General features: G+C 46.1%; 1 protein-coding gene across 1 annotated transcript in view; it reads right to left on the bottom strand.

Annotated features, from left to right (window-relative positions):
* The window catches only part of RIMKLA (ribosomal modification protein rimK like family member A), a 157,702-nt gene that overhangs the window by 1,366 nt on the left and 138,059 nt on the right, over positions 1-18,277 (bottom strand). The window contains exon 4 of the mRNA XM_088453963.1: positions 162-365. Coding sequence (XP_088310089.1) covers positions 162-365 — 204 coding nt within the window. The remainder of the gene's footprint in view (positions 1-161; positions 366-18,277) is intronic.

Genomic DNA, 18,277 nt, shown 5'->3' with positions numbered 1-18,277 from the left:
TCTTATCTTTGTAAATGTATAATAAACATGTTGAAAAGAAAGAAAGAAAGAAAAGACTTCCGCTCTGAATTGCTGGTGAGACAAACCTATCAGCAACAGTCCTAAAATGATACGTAATTTCAGCATTTACAAAAAACCCATCTCCATCCATCTGCACTTACCTAAGCAGCAATTGCTTTGCATTCTTCCATCAGTAGAACAGCGCAGCATAGAGCCTATCACACGGCCTCCTACAATCACCACTCGGACATCCTTCCCATGAGACTCCTTCACATATCTCTGAAACAAGTATGGAGCATCGTGCCGAAGCAGATGGGATATGTCCAGTAAATGGTGTTTATCTTGTGCAAGAAACACAGCTTTCCCTGGGAAATAAACCAGAACATTATTACTTATTGTGCAAGTATCGACAGCATATATATTGTCGCAAGATCAGGTTCAGGGGTGCCATCTCCTGGGGTAGATGGTAGCACTTTACATGCAGCAGCCAATCAGTCCAGGGACTTGGTATAAGTACCCAAACATAGTTTTATTAGACATCATAAAAAAACAAAAACGTAACATAAATCCTAAAGGGACAGAGGTGAAAGAGAAAGATGGGGGAGCTGAGAAAGTCGGATGAAGGGGGACAGAGGTAAAAAAGAGAGAGACAGATGGTGAGGGCAACAGAGATGAAAGAGAAAAGGGGAAAGGAGAGTCAGAGATGAGAGAGACAGATGGATGGAGGGCAGAGATGGGAAGACAGAGAAAAAAAGCTCTGAGAATGATAGCTAGTGACATGGCCAGGATCAGATTAACAATGGGGAGTATGGAACTGCAGCCCCAGGCCTCACCATCAAAATAGGCCTATCATCATGACTACATAACTTTTACATATTCAGGGAGCCATTAGGGCTGATAGTGTAGAGGTGTACATGCCCCATGGTACTGGCCACCCCTGCACAGCACTGGTTGCAGCTCTTCCACTTCTTAGGCCCTTGATCATTTTCAACTCCAGGCCCAGGCTCAATCAGAGAAAGTTGGGCCCCACTGATTCATAGCCACATCCTCTATCGCGGCAGGGCAGGGCCTAAGGAGACGGCACTGATTGCTATAGCAGGAAGCAGGGTTAATGAGGCCTGGCAGCTACTGGAGCACTGCACTACTAAAGTAAAGTAAATCCAATGAGTACCAGGTTGAAACCAGGAGAAAAAACTAGTATAGTATACTGTATTTGCCTGGTTTTCTGCATGACCATCCACCAGGGCAGTGATAGCCAACCTGATACACTTTAGGGCCACATTGGGCAGTCTTCAAACCTTTATGGGGGTACTGTGATATAGATGATGCTAAGTCCTGTTAGTATGATGAGGATCAATGATAAATGTGAAATTGCCCTTATTTAAAGGTATATTTATTTATATATTATAATATGGTGCTCCTTTAATGGCTGGCCAGTGCCACTCCTCTCTGGTCAGATGACCACACACCTTCAGCAACTGGTCAACCCTGGTGGGCCCTTCATTCCCATGTCTGACATTGTCCAGGCCCATGTGGCCCTTAATTTAGCCATACTAGTATATGTAGGGTCCGGCACTCCACAAGTATATCAAATACAAAAAGTATTTAAGTATAATAGCAGCAGTAACATTTCCGGAACTATTCTGACCTTTATCTAGCTTACATAGGGCCATATTCAATTAAAAGCGAAAAGCCAAAATCCACGAAACAGTATAGCTGATTGCGACTTTTTGCCTGTCGGAAACTTATCTCCGTATTCAATTCCACCTGCTTTTCGCGTACGCGGAAAGTCAATAGGTGAAAAAGATTCGCCTCTGAGTAGCAGGAGAAAAGAAGTGCAATATTTTTATTTTGGTGTGCAAAGGTGGGGAAACCACTCAGAGCCCTTGGGACCGCCCCCCAAAGGACAACTGCGTCAAAAAGTTCCTGAAAAAAAAACACCCCAAAAAAGTGCTTTGATTTTGGGGTTGAAAAAGCACAAAATGGGGGGACAACTTCGCAAACTAGCAAAATAAGGTTCTGGGGGTGCTCTAAGAAGGGGTCAAGTGTTTTTTGGGATTGCAGGTGCTTTTATGAGGGAGGAATTTCACTTTTATTAAAACTTCACTTTAGAGACATTAAAAGAAGCTTGCACCCATTTTCAGGTACCCCAAATTTGGCAGGTCTACTTATTTTCTCCCCAAAAATAACGCTTTATTGCATTCTTCACCACTTAAGCAAATACGCTAATTAAAGGCAATTGTACCAACTTATGTACCCCAAACTGTTTTATTAGGACTAATCGGGCACTACTACATTGATCCCCAATGTTTTTGCATCTTTTTATGGGGTTCAGGATGATGTCCCCGATTTGGACACCACTTTCTGCCTGTTCTGACTTTGCGTGTCGTCGTTTTCTTTTGGAATTGAATAGGGCAAATAGAGGGTACGTGCACGATAAGTTTCCGCGTCTAAAAGAAGCGATGTAGGCGAAAAGTCCGGCATGCAAAACTTTATCGTGGCTGCGAAACTAACTGAATACCGCCCATAGCAACAAAGCTCACAGGTATAAAAAGGCATACACCAGAAGTTCCCAAACACGGTCCTCAAGGTTCCCAAACAGTTCAGGTTTTAGAGATATCCATGGTTGAGCACAGATGACATAGGGCCTGATTCAGAGCCGCTCGTAAGCGGCAGTACGCTCGTTCCGAGCGATGTTCGCACTTCTGCGCATGTGTACGGTTTATAATACGCATACGCGAACCAGTCAGTGCGGCCGAAAATCGTTTGTTCGCTATATAGCGAATGCCTGCTACTTTGAGTGACAGGATGAGGCGTATGTGGGTGGTAACAGGGGAAGGTGCTTGAAAACGGGGAGTGGAATTAAGAACGCAGGCGAGCTTAAAGGTCAAAACGGGCGTTTTATGGGTGTGCATAATTAAAACAGCAGCGTCATTGACCACGTCACTGGGTTATTTTATGGCCAGAACTGCTCGCAAGATTGTGGTAGCAAAAACCAACCACAAGAATTGCGAGCAGTTCATACGCTGGTCGATGTACTCGATTAATCTAATAAATAGTGGACATGCGAGCGGCCAGGGGGCGTATTTTTCCAAAAAACGACCGCAAGTTTTGTTCGCTCATTCAGACCTAGAGGCGTGAACAGACCGCAAAGAGCGAACGGTTCATTTGAATAGCCACCCCTATTTTCTGGACGAGCAAGCGCTAATTGCGTCCGGCTCTGAATCAGGCCCTTAATTCGTACCTTAGTATCTCAGCCAATTTGAGGGCCGCTTTTGGGAACCTCTGGCATACACATTTAAAAATTGCACTAAAACATCATAACATACAGCAACATCCAATATTGATATTTCAATATGCAGTCAGATTGTTGACGGAGACAATGTCGACACAAGAATGTAAACTAATATGATGCTGACAGGGCTGCTATCATGGGGTCCTGCAGCCTGCCTGTGATCTCACCTGTGAAAGAAGCAGTTTGCTGTCAGAATCATCTGCATGCTGCAGGGCCCCGTCAGTCTCCAATGTTCTGCTGCTGTGGTGGAGGCTGGGCCTGGAGGCAGGAAGGCTCCTGTAAGTACAGGAGCATATGTGCACCTAACACACATATTTCATAATTATAGGTCATACCCAGACTCGAACACTCTCACATTGCAGTCAGACACCTTACACATGAAGCTATTTGCTTCTTAGTAAGAAGCCAGCAAATTCTGGGCCTGATTCAGAGATGTACGGTCATCTGAGGATGAACGTACATCTCCGATGTTGAAGAGTCTGTGCCTGCGCAGGTGCAGAACAGGTCATTCGATCTTGCTTGCACACCCACCAAGCAGCAGCATGATTGACATGCTGCAGGGTTTGGGGATTCTGAGCGGGGCCGTGGCTGGGCGCAGTTCCTGGACACGGAGGCGCGTTGCCTCCATTTTCCGTGAGGGACGAGGCCAGGGTCTGCGTCAGCGGATGCAGATTCCTGGCCTCTTGCGTGACCAGGCACCGGCCAGGGTGTGGCAAGCTTCAGCTCCCACAGCCTGACCAAAAGAGCAACCATCGAGTTGGTCGCAGTGCCGGGATTGCAAATGCAGCAAGGATGTGCCTGACACCTCATTCTGCATTTGCATGTGAGATGGACAGATTTGTACAGCCGCTTGTGTGCAGCTATATAAATCCATCAATCTCTGAATCAGGCCCTCTAACTATATAAAGCTATTTAAATCAGTATAAACAATTGCAGCTGAGCAGATCTATGTAGTGTGTGGCTGCAGGAGATTGGATGTGTGGATGACCACCACATACAGTGGTGCTTAAAAATTTGTGAACTCTTCAGAATTTTCTATATTTCTGCTGAAATTTGGCCTAAAATTACCTCAGATTTTCACACAAGTCCTAAAACTAGATAACAAAAAACAAATCAAACTAAGGAGACAAAAAAATTAGACATGTTCATTTTATTTTTAGGAACATGATCCAATATCACATATCTGTGAGTGTAAAAGACCTTTAGGCTTACATATTTTAAAGGTGAAATTAAAATCATGTATGAGAAATGGATTGGGGCATATTCTCAGTGGCTATCAGAAGTTGATGAACGTAGTCAGAGGAAATTAAATTCTCTGCAGCTCCAGAATCCAGTAGGACGGATACTGTCTTAGAATCTGGATTCCCCAAGGAAACAGAACTATGAGAAGAGTGGAACAAGACTCCTAATCTGGCCTCTACCTTGCAGATTAGGAGCGACCATTTCACGGCCGCTTTTGAGCAAGAATCCAAGACATGGTCAGCGGCACCACAATAGAAGCAAAGGTTCACTTGGCGGCATCTAAGGCTTCCTTAGTGGAGAGACGGAAGTGATTTACTTGCATAGGTTCTTTTGTAGAAGGAGGAGAACTTGGATGAAAAGAAGGACAAACTCTGAGTCACTCATTTCAACACTTTTCAAAGGAATGTTCTCGGAATCGCAGGTCTATTTTATTGCAGAGTGAGATCAAGTCATCAAGGTTGTCAGGCTGGTCTCAGGTGGTCAACTCATCTTTGAGTTTGTCTGAGAGACTGTTGCAGAAGGCAGCTACAAGAGCCTCATTATTTCAACGTAACTGGACCAGTGTTAGGGAAGTTGGCTGAGACCTAACTAAAGGTGCAGAGTCTAACTCGTCGTGGTTTTCACCAGGGACCCCCGCAAGGGCATTTGGGCTTGGCTGCGCCCGACAAGCATGTCGTGGTCCCCTACTTAAGTTTCCCTGTACTGGTGGATGATAATTAGAATACTCTGGATGAAGATGATAATGAGAGTGCTCTGGATGGAGATGGTAATGATAATCTGCATGGAACCGGACAGGATTCACCGGAATGGAACCAGACTGGATTCACCGGAATGGAACCAGACTAGCTTCACTGGAATGGAACCGGACAGGATTCACCGGAATGGAACCGGACAGGATTCACCGGAATGGAACCGGACAGGATTCACCGGAATGGAACCGGACAGGATTCACCGGAATGGAACCGGACAGGATTCACCGGAATGGAACCGGACAGGATTCACCGGAATGGAACCGGACAGGATTCACCGGAATGGAACCGGACAGGATTCACCGGAATGGAACCGGACAGGATTCACCGGAATGGAACCGGACAGGATTCACCGGAATGGAACCGGACAGGATTCACCGGAATGGAACCGGACAGGATTCACCGGCATGGAACCGGACAGGATTCACCGGCATGGAACCGGACAGGAACTGGAGCCAGCGGTGCAGCGAGGTGGGAATCTGCACTAAGAAATAGAGAATACTGCAGGAGCTCAAATGGAATCAACAGCTAGGCTGAAGACAACATTGCACTGGCAACTTGCAAGATGCAAGGGACTTCCTTAAACACCCTGGGCTGTCCATGAAGTGGATCACGGAGTAAGGCGACAGTATATTGGGATTCCATTGGCTGTAGGTTAGTCACCTGATTCCAAGTAAGATGGCTGCGCCAAGGAAGTGGAGCCGGCGGGAGAGAGCCTATGTGGGACGCCAGAGAAACTTAGATACGGTTGCCTGTGGGGAGAAACAGGGTGCTGAAAGTGGGAGAACGGCGAGCAGCACTCCAAGCTGCTGCCGCACCAGTGGCTGACTGACAGTAAGCTAGGACAGCACGACATGCTGACGCCATGGATGATAATTGGGAACGTCGATGTCCCCCGGCATGCCAGCATACACTTCTAACAGGCAAGTGGCAGGGTCTGGTACTGGGGTAAGTATTGCAATACATAGACAATGAGGTCTCAAAGTAGTAAGTATTCCAATACATAGACGCTGAGATCACAATGTAGTAAGTATTCTAATACATAGATGCTGAGTGTCAGGACTCGGACTGTTAGGCGGCAACAGAGGTCCCGGTCAGCTGCGCCCCAGCTATCCAGATTCCGGTACACTCGCCTACGTACTCGTTTCCCCCACAGCTGTGTGCAGCATGTGCCGCATGGTACTGTTTGACGCTGCTTGGGAGCCTAGAAACTAGTCCTGCTTCCCAGTGATTCTCACTCACCTGGAGGTCGTCTGTCCATGGGCGCAGCCATCTTGGTTCGATCAGGTGGCCCTGTAAATACCAATCCTATGCACTCCTAGGATCAGCTGTTAGTGTGTGGCCAACCAGCAACTGACACTGGGTATATAAACCCCTCCAGGATCCCCAGTCGGCATCTGTACATCTCCTTAAGGTTTCCTTTTGGCTCCTGCTGGATCCACGTCTATTCCTGACTTAGAGCATCATCGTGTACTGTTTGCTAGTACTCAGTACAGTACTAGTTTCCAAGCCATCGTCTTCTGGGCATAGCCCAGCATCTTGCACTCAGAACTTTGGGCCTGATTCAGAGCCGTTCGCTATTTGCGGTCGTTCGTTCAAAAACAAGGGGTGGCTATTCAAATGATCCGTTCGCAAATTGCAGTCTGTTCACACCTCTAAGTCTGAACGAGCGAGCAAAACATACGCTCGTTTATTTGTTAAAAACGCCCCCTGGCCGCTCGCACCATACGTCATGTCCGCTATTTATTAGATTAATCGAGTACATCGACCAGCGTATGAACTGCTCGCTATTCTTGTGGTTGGTTTTTGCTACCACAATCTTGCGAGCAGTTCTGGCTATAAAATAACCCAGTGACGTGGTCAATGACGCTGCTGTATTAATTATGCACACCCATAAAACGCCTGTTTTGACCTTTAAGCACGCCTGCGTTCTGATCTCCACTCCCCGTTTTCAAGCACCTTCCCCTGTTACCACCCACATACGCCTCATTCTGTCACTCAAAATAGCAGGCATTCGCTATATTGCGAGCACATGAATTTCGGCCGCACTGACTGGTTCGCGCATGCGTATAACGATCCGTACGCATGCGCAGATGTGCGAACATCGCTCGGAACGAGCGTACTGCCGCTAGCGAGTGGCTCTGAATGAGGGCCTTTGTTTTTTATTACTGAGGCCAGTTCAGTAAGGTCTCTACAGTTACCTGGGGTTTATCCTGTGCTCCTACATACTTGCCTTCATTCTTCATTATCATCCACAGTTCTACGGTCCCTGCATCAGTCAAGTGGATTACATCTCATACTTCTGACTGCGGATTTCTGCTGGCCTAACGCCGGGACTTATACTCAGCCATTACCAGCATATATATCTCTCAGCATTTACAATCATTTGTCATCATTAAAGTTCTGCAACTTTATTCTCATCACCTCATATCAAGTTCAAGTTATTACATAGGCTGCCTTCATCAATTATCATTATTATTTGTTTCTCCAGCTATGCTGTCGTATGAGGAAAACATATCTAAAGACCTCGTCAGTTTGTGCGAACGGTATCACTACCAGTAATGCCTGCTCCATCACTGGAGGCCAATTTCCCCAGAGTCTTGACACTGAGGTCACAATGTAAAAAGTTTTGCGATACAAAGACACTGAGGCCACAATGTAGCAAGTATTACAATAAATAGACACTGAGGTCACAATGTACTAAGTATTACAATAAATAGACACTGAGGTCACAATGCAGTATTGCAAAACATAGACACTGAGGTCACAATGTGGTAAATTTTTCAATACGTAGACGCTGAGGTCACAATGTAGTAAGTATTGCAATACATAGACATTGAGGTCACAATGTAGTAAGTATTGTAATACATGGACATGAGGTCGCAATGTAGTAAGTATTGTAATACATGGACATGAGGTCACAATGTAGTAAGTATTACAATACAAAGACACTGAGGTCACAATGTGGTAAATTTTGCAATACGTAGACACTGAGGTCACATTGTACTAAGTTTTGCGATAAATAGACACTGAGGTCACAATATAGTAAGTATTGTAATACATTGACATGAGGTCACAATGTAGTAAGTATTACAATACATAGACATTGAGGTCACAATGTAGTAAGTATTGTAATACATGGACATGTGGTCACAATGCAGTAAGTATTACAATACATAGACATTGAGGTCACAATGTAGTAAGTATTGTAATACATGGACATGAGGTCACAATGTAGTAAGTATTACAATACATAGACACTGAGGTCACAGTGTGGTAAATTTTGCAATACAGTCAAAATGTAGTAAGTATTACTCTTTCGAACAAAAGGCCTGATTCTGCTGTTCTGCTATTCTGCTTATACGTACGCAACACGGTTGCTAATATCAGCGGTGGTATGTAAATGTTTGCATTCACATTGCGATCGCAGCCTGACATAAAGATGCCCACTTCCGCTTACTCACATCTGTATACTTTGACAACATAGAAACAATCAGTAACATTGAGTAACATCGGACAGTTAGGAAAGCCCAGACCTTACTCAGGAATTGCTTACGCTATTGCCCTCAGGGCCAAGTGGATAATTTATGCATGCCCCTGCAACGGCGTTGAAACGCACTGACACGCCTGCGTTCGCCCGACCACCCCCCTGTCACCACCCAAAAATGGCACTACCTGTCAATCTCTCTGGCATGGGTCTGCGTAGACTCTGTGGTCGCAGTTCCAAATGCAGTTTCTGGCTTGCGCACACGCACTGCGATGCATACACATGCGCAGTGCGAATTAATCTACTAATTGCGTGCGTATAAGCAACTGCGTTCCTTGCTGAATCAGGCCCAAAGACAGTGAGCTCACAATACAGTAAGTATTGCAATACATAGACACTGAGGTCACGATGTGGTAAGTATTACTCTTTCAAACAAAGGTGCTAATTCAGCATTGCACAGGTCCTGCGTGATCGCAGCAGCCCATTTAAGGGGCGGGGTCAGCTGACATTCCCAGAAAACAGGGGCGTGTCTGCCCCATTTTCTGGGAGTGGCAAGGCCAGAAGCTGCATCCACAGATGCAGTTTCCAGGCCTTGCAAGCCTGAGTAAGCTGAGGCCTACTTATGTCGCAGTGCTGAGATCGCAAATGCAGCAGGGGGTGTCACACAACTCCTTCTGCATTTGCATGTTAGCAAAGAAGTAGTAAGTATTGCAATACTAAGACACTGAGGTCACAATGTAGTAAGTACTGAAATACATAGACACTGAGGTCACAATGCAGTAAGTACTGAAATACATAGACACTGAGGTCACAATGCAGTAAGTACTGAAATAAATAGACACTGAGGTCACAATTTAGTAAGTATTGAATTACATAGACACTGAGGGCAAAATGTAGTAAGTATTATAACCCTCGTTACATGTAAGGAGTGTGTAACTATTCAGATAGCAAAATCAAGCCCATCTCTTAAACCACAGACAATGAGATTTCTGGAATTTTTTACCTTTTATTAATACAGACTGGAATGATTGTCTATATAATATAGCTGTGGTTCTGCAGAGAAGATCACTGTACATGTGGTAGCAAATAAAATAAGATGGTTGTTGTTAGATCCAAGTTGGAGAATGGACCTTTGACATCACAACCACGTGACCATTGCAGGGCCCGACTGGTACCTGTGTTACTAACCACGTGGGCATAGAGAGGAATATAAACCTATGGCAAGTGAAGCCACACTTTTGGCCCCCCCGTTCTAAACCTTGCCCCTCCCCCTTTTGCAGCGGGTCACGTGGTTGTGATGTCAGATGTCCAGTACACCAAAGTGCTGTTGATACAGTACACTCCCTGTCTGATATCTGTAGATATTACTATTTAACTATGCAAACACATAAGAAAAAGAAAGACACAATCATTGTAATGCATGCATAACACTTACACAAGATTCCTAAGAGACATAAAAAGCACAGTCTCGGTAATTGGTCTGACGAATGTCTGAGCAGTTCCATCTTTAGTGACTTTCACTGCTACTTTCTGAATCTTTCCATCTCCACTTGGAAAGGTACAGTTAGTCCCATTGGCCACTCATTTCGATTGACCTGCTTGTCTTTAAGTAGCAAAAGGTATTTTTCTTGTAAGTTGGTACAATTAGATTACCATTTGCAATGATATTGTAGAGTAGTCAGGTACCCACACTTCCAACGATTCCAAAAGATGTTGGCAAGACAGTGCACCTGTTTCTACTGTCATTTGTACAAAGTCTTTGTAATCAGATTTTCCAGGTGGAATGGTTGACACATCAAATTTTTGTGTAAGAAGTGTGGCTGGAGTCAAGATGACTGGCATCTCTGTATCGGTATAAATTGGTACAAGCGGTCTTGCGTTGATGATAGCTGAAACTTATGCTAAGAGAGTTGTAAAACCTCATGAGCTAATCGCTTAGAGTTGATATCTAACAACATAGAATCAAGAATACGTTGAGAAGTTCCAATCATACGATCCTAAACTCCACCTATGTGGGAAGAATGTGGCGGGTTGAACACCCAAGAACAACTTTGATCATGTAGATATCTCACCACATTTGCGTTGTCAACATTGTTTGTCTTCATGTCCAGCTCTCTAGATGCCCACACAAAATTAGTTCCAAAGTCAGAACGTAGTTGTTTTGCATGTCCTCTGATGGGGAAAAACCTTCGTAGAGCATTTATAAACCTTGAAGTGTCCATTGACTCAATAACTTCAATATAAATAGCATGAATGCTCATGCAAGTAAACAAAACAGCCCATCGTTTGCTATGTGGTCAACCTCTTGTCCGACGTGTAACGACTGTCCATGGTCCAAAGACATCTAATCCCATGTATGGTAATGGACATTCCATGGTAACATGTTCAGCTGGCAAATCCGCCATCTTTTGCTCTTGATATTGGCCCCGCAGTTTACGACATCTAATACACCTGTGTATCACAGCAGCAACACATCTTTTTGACCCAACAATCCAAAACCCTGCTGCACGGATAGCACCTTCCGTGAAATGTTGTCTGACCTGCTCATGATAAAAACGTTTACCTCATATGTATAGTTAGGTATGTATATGCCATGCACCTCCTATGTATAGTTAGGTATGTATATGCCATGCACCTCCTATGTATAGTTAGGTATGTATATGCCATGCACCTCCTATGTATAGTTAGGTATGTATATGCCATGCACCTCCTATGTATAGTTAGGTATGTATATGCCATGCACCTCCTATGTATAGTTAGGTATGTATATGCCATGCACCTCCTATGTATAGTTAGGTATGTATATGCCATGCACCTCCTATGTATAGTTAGGTATGTATATGCCATGTACCTCCTATGTATAGTTAGGTATGTATATGCCATGTACCTCCTATGTATAGTTAGGTATGTATATGCTATGTACCTCCTATGTATAGTTAGGTATGTATATGCCATGCACCTCCTATGTATAGTTAGGTATGTATATGCCATGTACCTCCTATGTATAGTTAGGTATGTATATGCCATGTACCTCCTATGTATAGTTAGGTATGTATATGCCATGTACCTCCTATGTATAGTTAGGTATGTATATGCCATGTACCTCCTATGTATAGTTAGGTATGTAAATGCAATAACAATATGGGTTATCAGTAGCCAGTGTTATTGACCTTAAACACCTGTATGTATACGTAGCAAAAAAAAAAAAAACACTTTTCTTTATGGTATCTGACTTCATCTTACAATTGCATGGCGACGGAAACAATGCAGATGTTGCTAAAAAACAATAAATGCACTTTTGTGGCTTATCTTTTTATCATAAAAAAACCCTCCATTTAAGGATGAGCCGATACTTATGGGCCAGTGCTCTGGGCTTGCCCCCCAGGCTAAAAGTTGCCAGCCAGCCCCTGGTCTGCAGGGTTTTTATCTGTAGACACATAGGCCCTGATTCAGACCCACTCGCGAGCGGCTGTCCGCTCGCAAGTGGGTCGATGGTCTGCACTGAGCATGCGCACGACGGAGGGAGCTCCGTCGTGTGCATGCGCCAGACGCGACGAGCGAAGGAAAGTCCTTCGCTCGTTGTGTCTGATCAAAGGGGGCGTGCTGTCGATGTTGATTGACAGCACGCCCCCTTTGGTGGGGGTGCCGGGGGCGTGCCTCCCTGACGGGGGCGTTCCCACGGGAACGCCTCCCGTCAGAAGCCGGCCCACTGACATCACTAGTGATGTCAGTGGGAGTGATTTTGGCTCTGATAGAGCCAAAATCACTCCGGGCCTTGCGGTTGAAAACCTCAACCGCAGGCTCCGGCTCGCAGTTTCGATGGTCGCGATGGTCAAGACCATCACGGCCATCAAACTGCACGCTCGTATAGGCTGTGGGTGGTGACCCACAGCTATACGAGCGTCCAGAAGGACGCTCCATAGTTATGGAGGCCGGCCCTCATTCAGAGCGTGCGCTCTGCTCAGAGCGTACGGCTCTGAATGAGGGCCATAGTTCCATTGTTCCAGAAAGAAAGATCTTCTGATCTTTTCCTCCCTGTTACTAAAATACACATGGAACCTTATTGTTTGGTTATATATGTAACCTAGAACTACCTTACTATCAGTGTAGAATTTAACCACATCCGGTTTGATGTTTAATTCTGCTAATATAAGCTCTGCTATTTCTGCTTCTAGTACAGCTCCACACAGTTTGAGTCTCCGAATAGTGTGTTGAGGTTGTGGTGCCAGCTTAGCCTTACCTTGAATGAATCCAACCTGGCAAGCTCCCTTAGGATCTGTTACCTTTAGGTAAATGACTGCAGCTACAGCCTTTGTTGAAGCACCTGAGAAAATACAAATCTCCTTGCGTTTGCTGCACTATGTGACACAGGGGTGTAGCAATGTGGAACTTGGATTTGCTATATGGTACGTAAGGAATCTTTCCACATCTCCCATTCTTGTTACCTTCCTAAAGGTATTGGTGCGTCCCAGTCTTGTGAATCAGCTGAGCAGAGACTTCCTTTGCATCGTTACTGGAGCTACAAAGCCAAATGGGTCATAGAGAATGTTGACAGGATACCTCTTCGGGTGTATGGTCTTTCTTCTGTTGGCATTTGGAATGTGTCTGTCTTTATATCCACACTTATTCCTAGACTGCGCTGAATTGGAGGAGTATCAACACCTAGATCTAAGTTCTTTAAATCCTTTGCATAATCTTCCGAGTTAAACGCCTTCATAACTCGGGTACTATTCGAATCTATCTTGTGAAGTCTCAAATTAGTAACATTTAACATCGTTTGAGCTCTTTTGAGTAGATGTATAACTTCATCTTCAGTAGGCAGGGATTTAAGTCCATCAAAGTCATTGTGTCATTGTACATAAAAGTACCTTTCAATGAATTGCCTTGTATCAGTGCCATATTACATTTCTCCCTCTTGAGCTGTTTTTGAGCCACTGCAGGTGAAGGACTATTACCAAAAACATGCACTTTCATTCGGTAATCAATGCTTTCATCATGCACATCGTTGTTGCGGTACCGCAGGAACCTTAAATAGTTTATATTGTCTTCTCTAACAATGAAGCAGTAAAATATCTGTTGGATATCTGCTGTTATAGTGACTAGAGATGTGCAGGCTCGGATCGGTTCTGATTCTTCTGCCAAGTTCTGATTTTTTCCGCCAAATTTCCGGTCTCAGAAAGAGGCAAAAGTCATCTTTTATGGACAAACAACATCTTTCATGAACTTTTGTATAGAGATAGAATATGCGGTAAGAAGTTATAAGCCTGGAAACTTAAACACAGCCTCACACTGAGGTCACAATGTAGTAAGTATTGAAATACATAGTCAATAAGGTCACAATGTAGTAAGTACTGACAGAGCCGTAACTAGGGTAGTGAGGCCTGTGTAATGGCACAGGGCACCGCAGGACAAGGGCCGCTGTTCAGGCCTGTCAATTTTATGTTATTATCATTCTCATTTGTAACTTCCTCTTATTTCATCCCCAGCATCTCCTGGCCTCCACTATCTCTTCCCTGGCCCTTCCCCATGAGGCCATTCCCCTTTTTATGGGTGCGTTATGTCCCTATTTAAAAAATGGCAGGGTGCCAATGCTCTTTTTGGTACAGGGCACCAAAAGTCTAGTTACGGCTCTGAGTACTGAAATACATAGACACTGAGGTCACAATGTAGTAAGTACTGTAATACATAGACACTGAGGTCACAGTGTAGTAAATATTGAAATACATAGACATTGAGGTCACAATGTAGTAAGTACTGAAATACATAGATACTGAAGTCACAATGTAGTACGTACTGAAATAGATAGTCACTGAGGTCACAGGGCCTGATTCAGAGTTAGGAATAGAGAGAGATAGTACTTAACTGTGTACCTGGACAAACCATGATGCAATGCAAGGGGTGTAAATACATAATTAATTTTTTGCATGTAGGGTAAATACTGGCTGCTTTTACATGTAGCCAACAAATACTGCACAGCTTTATTATTACTCTACAATTTAGATGTCAGTTTGGACACCTCCCTCCCAAATCTAAATCTCTCTGCACATTTTAAATCGCCCCACCTGCAGTGCAGTATGGTTTCACCAAGATGATCAGTTGAGAGAGATATCTCTCTCTATTCCCAACTCTGAATCAGGCCCACAATGTAGTAAGTACTGAAATACATAGACACTGAGGTCACAATGTAGTAAGTGCTGAAATACATAGACACTGAGGACCTCATTCAGAGTCGGTCGTTGCGGCCGCACGGTCGTACGGGAAAAGGGGCCGGATATGCAAATGATGCACTCGCAAGTTGCGTCCTTAAGATCGGATCGGTAGCTGGCCGACCAAGGGGAGGAAGCGGCCGGAAGACAAAAAAATATGCCCCCTTCTCGTACGCATTACACGTCATCTCCGGGCATATGAGGATTAATCGAGACCATCGGGAACCATCGAAACTGGTCGTAGAGCTTAAGGTTGACCATACCCTCTCTTAAGCACTACGATCAGGTCAGTGTACAAACCACCCATGTCACGTGTGCCATGACACTACTTTGTTAATTATGCACTCCCATAAAACGCCGTTCGCATAATTAGGCACGCCTGCGTTCGGATCTCCACTCCCCGTTTTCAAGCACCTTCCCCTGTTACCACCCACAAACGCCTCATTCTGTCACTCAAACTACCGACCTGGCTGTGTTCAAGGAGAGAGAAATTTCTGATCGTAGCAGCTAGTTTGCGCACGCGCATTGCGAACTTTACGCATGCGCAGTTTAGTGAAAATCGGTGGCGTACGACAGTGCGGCCACTACGACCGACTCTGAATGAGGTCCTGAGACCCTGATTCAGAGCCGGACGCTCTGACAGAGCGCTCGCTCTGAATCAGGGCCGGCCTTCTTGTTTTTTAGAGCGGCCTCCAGACCACCCACAGCTATAGCGAGCAGCCAGGAAGATGGTCGCGATGGTCTTGACCATCGGGCTTGCGACGAGACCCTTGTGGTAGGGTCTCGTTGCCGCAAGCCCCAGAGAGATTTCGGCTCTCACAGAGCCGAAATATCTCCCACTGACATCACTCGTGATGTCAGTGGGGCCGCCCCCAAATGGAGGCATTCACATGGGAACGCCTCCATTTGGGCAGCCACTCCCCCGGCCCGCCCACCAAAGGGGGCGTGCTGTCACTCAACATCGACAGCACGCCCCCTTTGGTACGAGACCCGGAGTGACGGTTTGCCCGTCGCTATCCGGGTCTCGCGCATGTGTACTGGGCCACCATCGACCCGCTTGCAAGCGCATAGCGCTCACGAGCGGTTCTGAATCAGGCCCTGAGGTCACAGTGTAGTAAATATTGAAATACATAGACACTGAGGTCACAATGTAGTAAGTACTGAAATACATAGATACCGATGCCACAATGTAGTAAGTATTGAAATATATAGAAACTGAGGGTCTCATTCAGACCCGCTCGCGAGCGCAGGACGCTTGCAAGTGGGTCGATGGTACCCAAATGTGCATGCACACGATGGAGGGAGCTCAGTCGTGCGCATGCGCGAGACCCGGCGAGCGACGGGTTAGCCGTCGCTCGGGGTCTCGCACCAAAGGGGGCGTGCTGTAGATGGTGAGTGACAGCACGCCTCCTTTGGTGGGCGTGCCGGGGGCGTTGCTGCCAGACAGTTCCCATGGGAACGCCTAACGGCTGGGTCCGGCCCCACTGACATCACTAGTTGATGTCAGTGGGAGTGATTTTGGCTCTGATAGAGCCAAAATCACTCCAGGGCTTGCGGCAGCGAGACCCTACCGCAGGGTCTCGTCGCAAGCCCGATGGTCGCGATGGTCTTGACCATCGCGACCATCATCATGGACGCTCGCATAAGCTGTGGGTGGTAACCCACAGCTATGCGAGCGTCCAAGAGGCCGCTCCAAGTTGAGGTAGGAGGGCCCTGATTCAGAGCGAGCGCTCTGGTCAGAGCGTCCAGCTCTGAATCAGGCCCTGAGGTCACAATGTAGTAAGTATTGCAATACATAGACACTGAGGTCACAATGTAGTAAGTACTGAAATACATAGATACCGAGGCCACAATGTAGTAAGTATTGCAATACATACAGTAGACACTGAGGTCACAACGTAGAAAGTATTGCAATACATAGACACTGAGGTCACAATGTAGTAAGTATTGTAATACATGGACATGAGGTCACAATGCAGTAAGTATTACAATACATAGACATTGAGGTCACAATGTAGTAAGTACAGTATTACCATACATAGACACTGAGGTCACAATGTGGTAAGTATTGCAATACATAGACACTGAGGTCACAATGTAGTAAGTATTGCAATACATAGACACTGAGGTCACAATGTAGTAAGTACAGTATTACAATACATAGACACTGAGGTCACAAAGTAGTAAGTATTGCAATACATAGACACTGAGGTCACAATGTAGTAAGTATTGCAATACATAGACACTGAGGCCCTGATTCAGAGCCGGACGCTCTGACAGAGCGCTCGCTCTGAATCAGGGCCGTCCCTCCTACTTTTTGGAGCGGCCTCCTGGCTGGGAGTGCTTTTGGCTCTATCAGAGCCAAAAGCTGGGAGTGCTTTTGGCTCTGGGAGTGCTTTTGGCTCTATCAGAGCCAAAAGCACTCCCACTGACATCACTAGTGATGTCAGTGGGGCCGGCCCCAGACGGTAGGCGTTCCCATGGGAACGCCTCTGTCTGGGCAGCCACGCCCCCGGCATTCCCACCAAAGGGGACGTGCTGTCAATCACCATCGACAGCACGCCCCCTTTGGTTTGAGACCCATAACGACGGCTTGGCCGTCGTTATTCGGGTCTCGAGCATGTGCACGACGGAGCCGCCTCCGTCGTGCGCATGCGCACTTGGGGAACATCGACCCGCTTGCGAGCGCTCAGCGAGCGGGTCTGAATCAGGCCCTGAGGTCACAATGTAGTAAGTATTGCAATACATAGACACTGAGGTCACAATGTAGTAAGTATTGCATTTGGGACCTAATTCTGAGAGTATGCAGTCGGAATGCCGACGGTCTAAATGCCGACGGTCGGCATCCTGACTGTCTACTCTCAGCAAGTGTCTAATGACAGGTGTCAAAATCCTGACACCTGTCATTAGACCTACGCTGGGAGACCGACACCCGGCTTACCGATCGAAAGGAAGCCGGACGCCATGCGCGGACAGTTGCAAGGGGGGGAGGGTTAGGGGTTCTCGGGGGGGACTTAGGGTTAGGCACCCCCCCGGGAGGTTAGGGTTAGACTAGGGGAAGGGGGGGTTAGGGTTAGGCACCCCCCCGGGAGACTTAGGGTTAGGCTGCGGGGAAAGGGGGGTTAGGTTTAGGCAGTTAGAGGGGGGTTAGGGTAAGGCACTTGGGGGAGAGGTTAGGGTTAGGCACCCCTAAGGAAGGGTTAGGGTTAGGGTCACAAAGGTTAGGTTAGTAAATAGAAAAAATACTTCACTGCCGGGTTTCCACTGTCGGGATTTGAACCGCCGGCCATGCGATCCC

Source organism: Taudactylus pleione, unplaced genomic scaffold (assembly GCF_031769625.1).
Source record: "Taudactylus pleione unplaced genomic scaffold, aTauple2 ptg000604l, whole genome shotgun sequence".
Lineage (NCBI taxonomy): Eukaryota > Metazoa > Chordata > Amphibia > Anura > Myobatrachidae > Taudactylus > Taudactylus pleione.
Note: the sequence above shows the minus strand (reverse complement) of the source record. Positions and strands in the feature narration are given on the sequence as shown.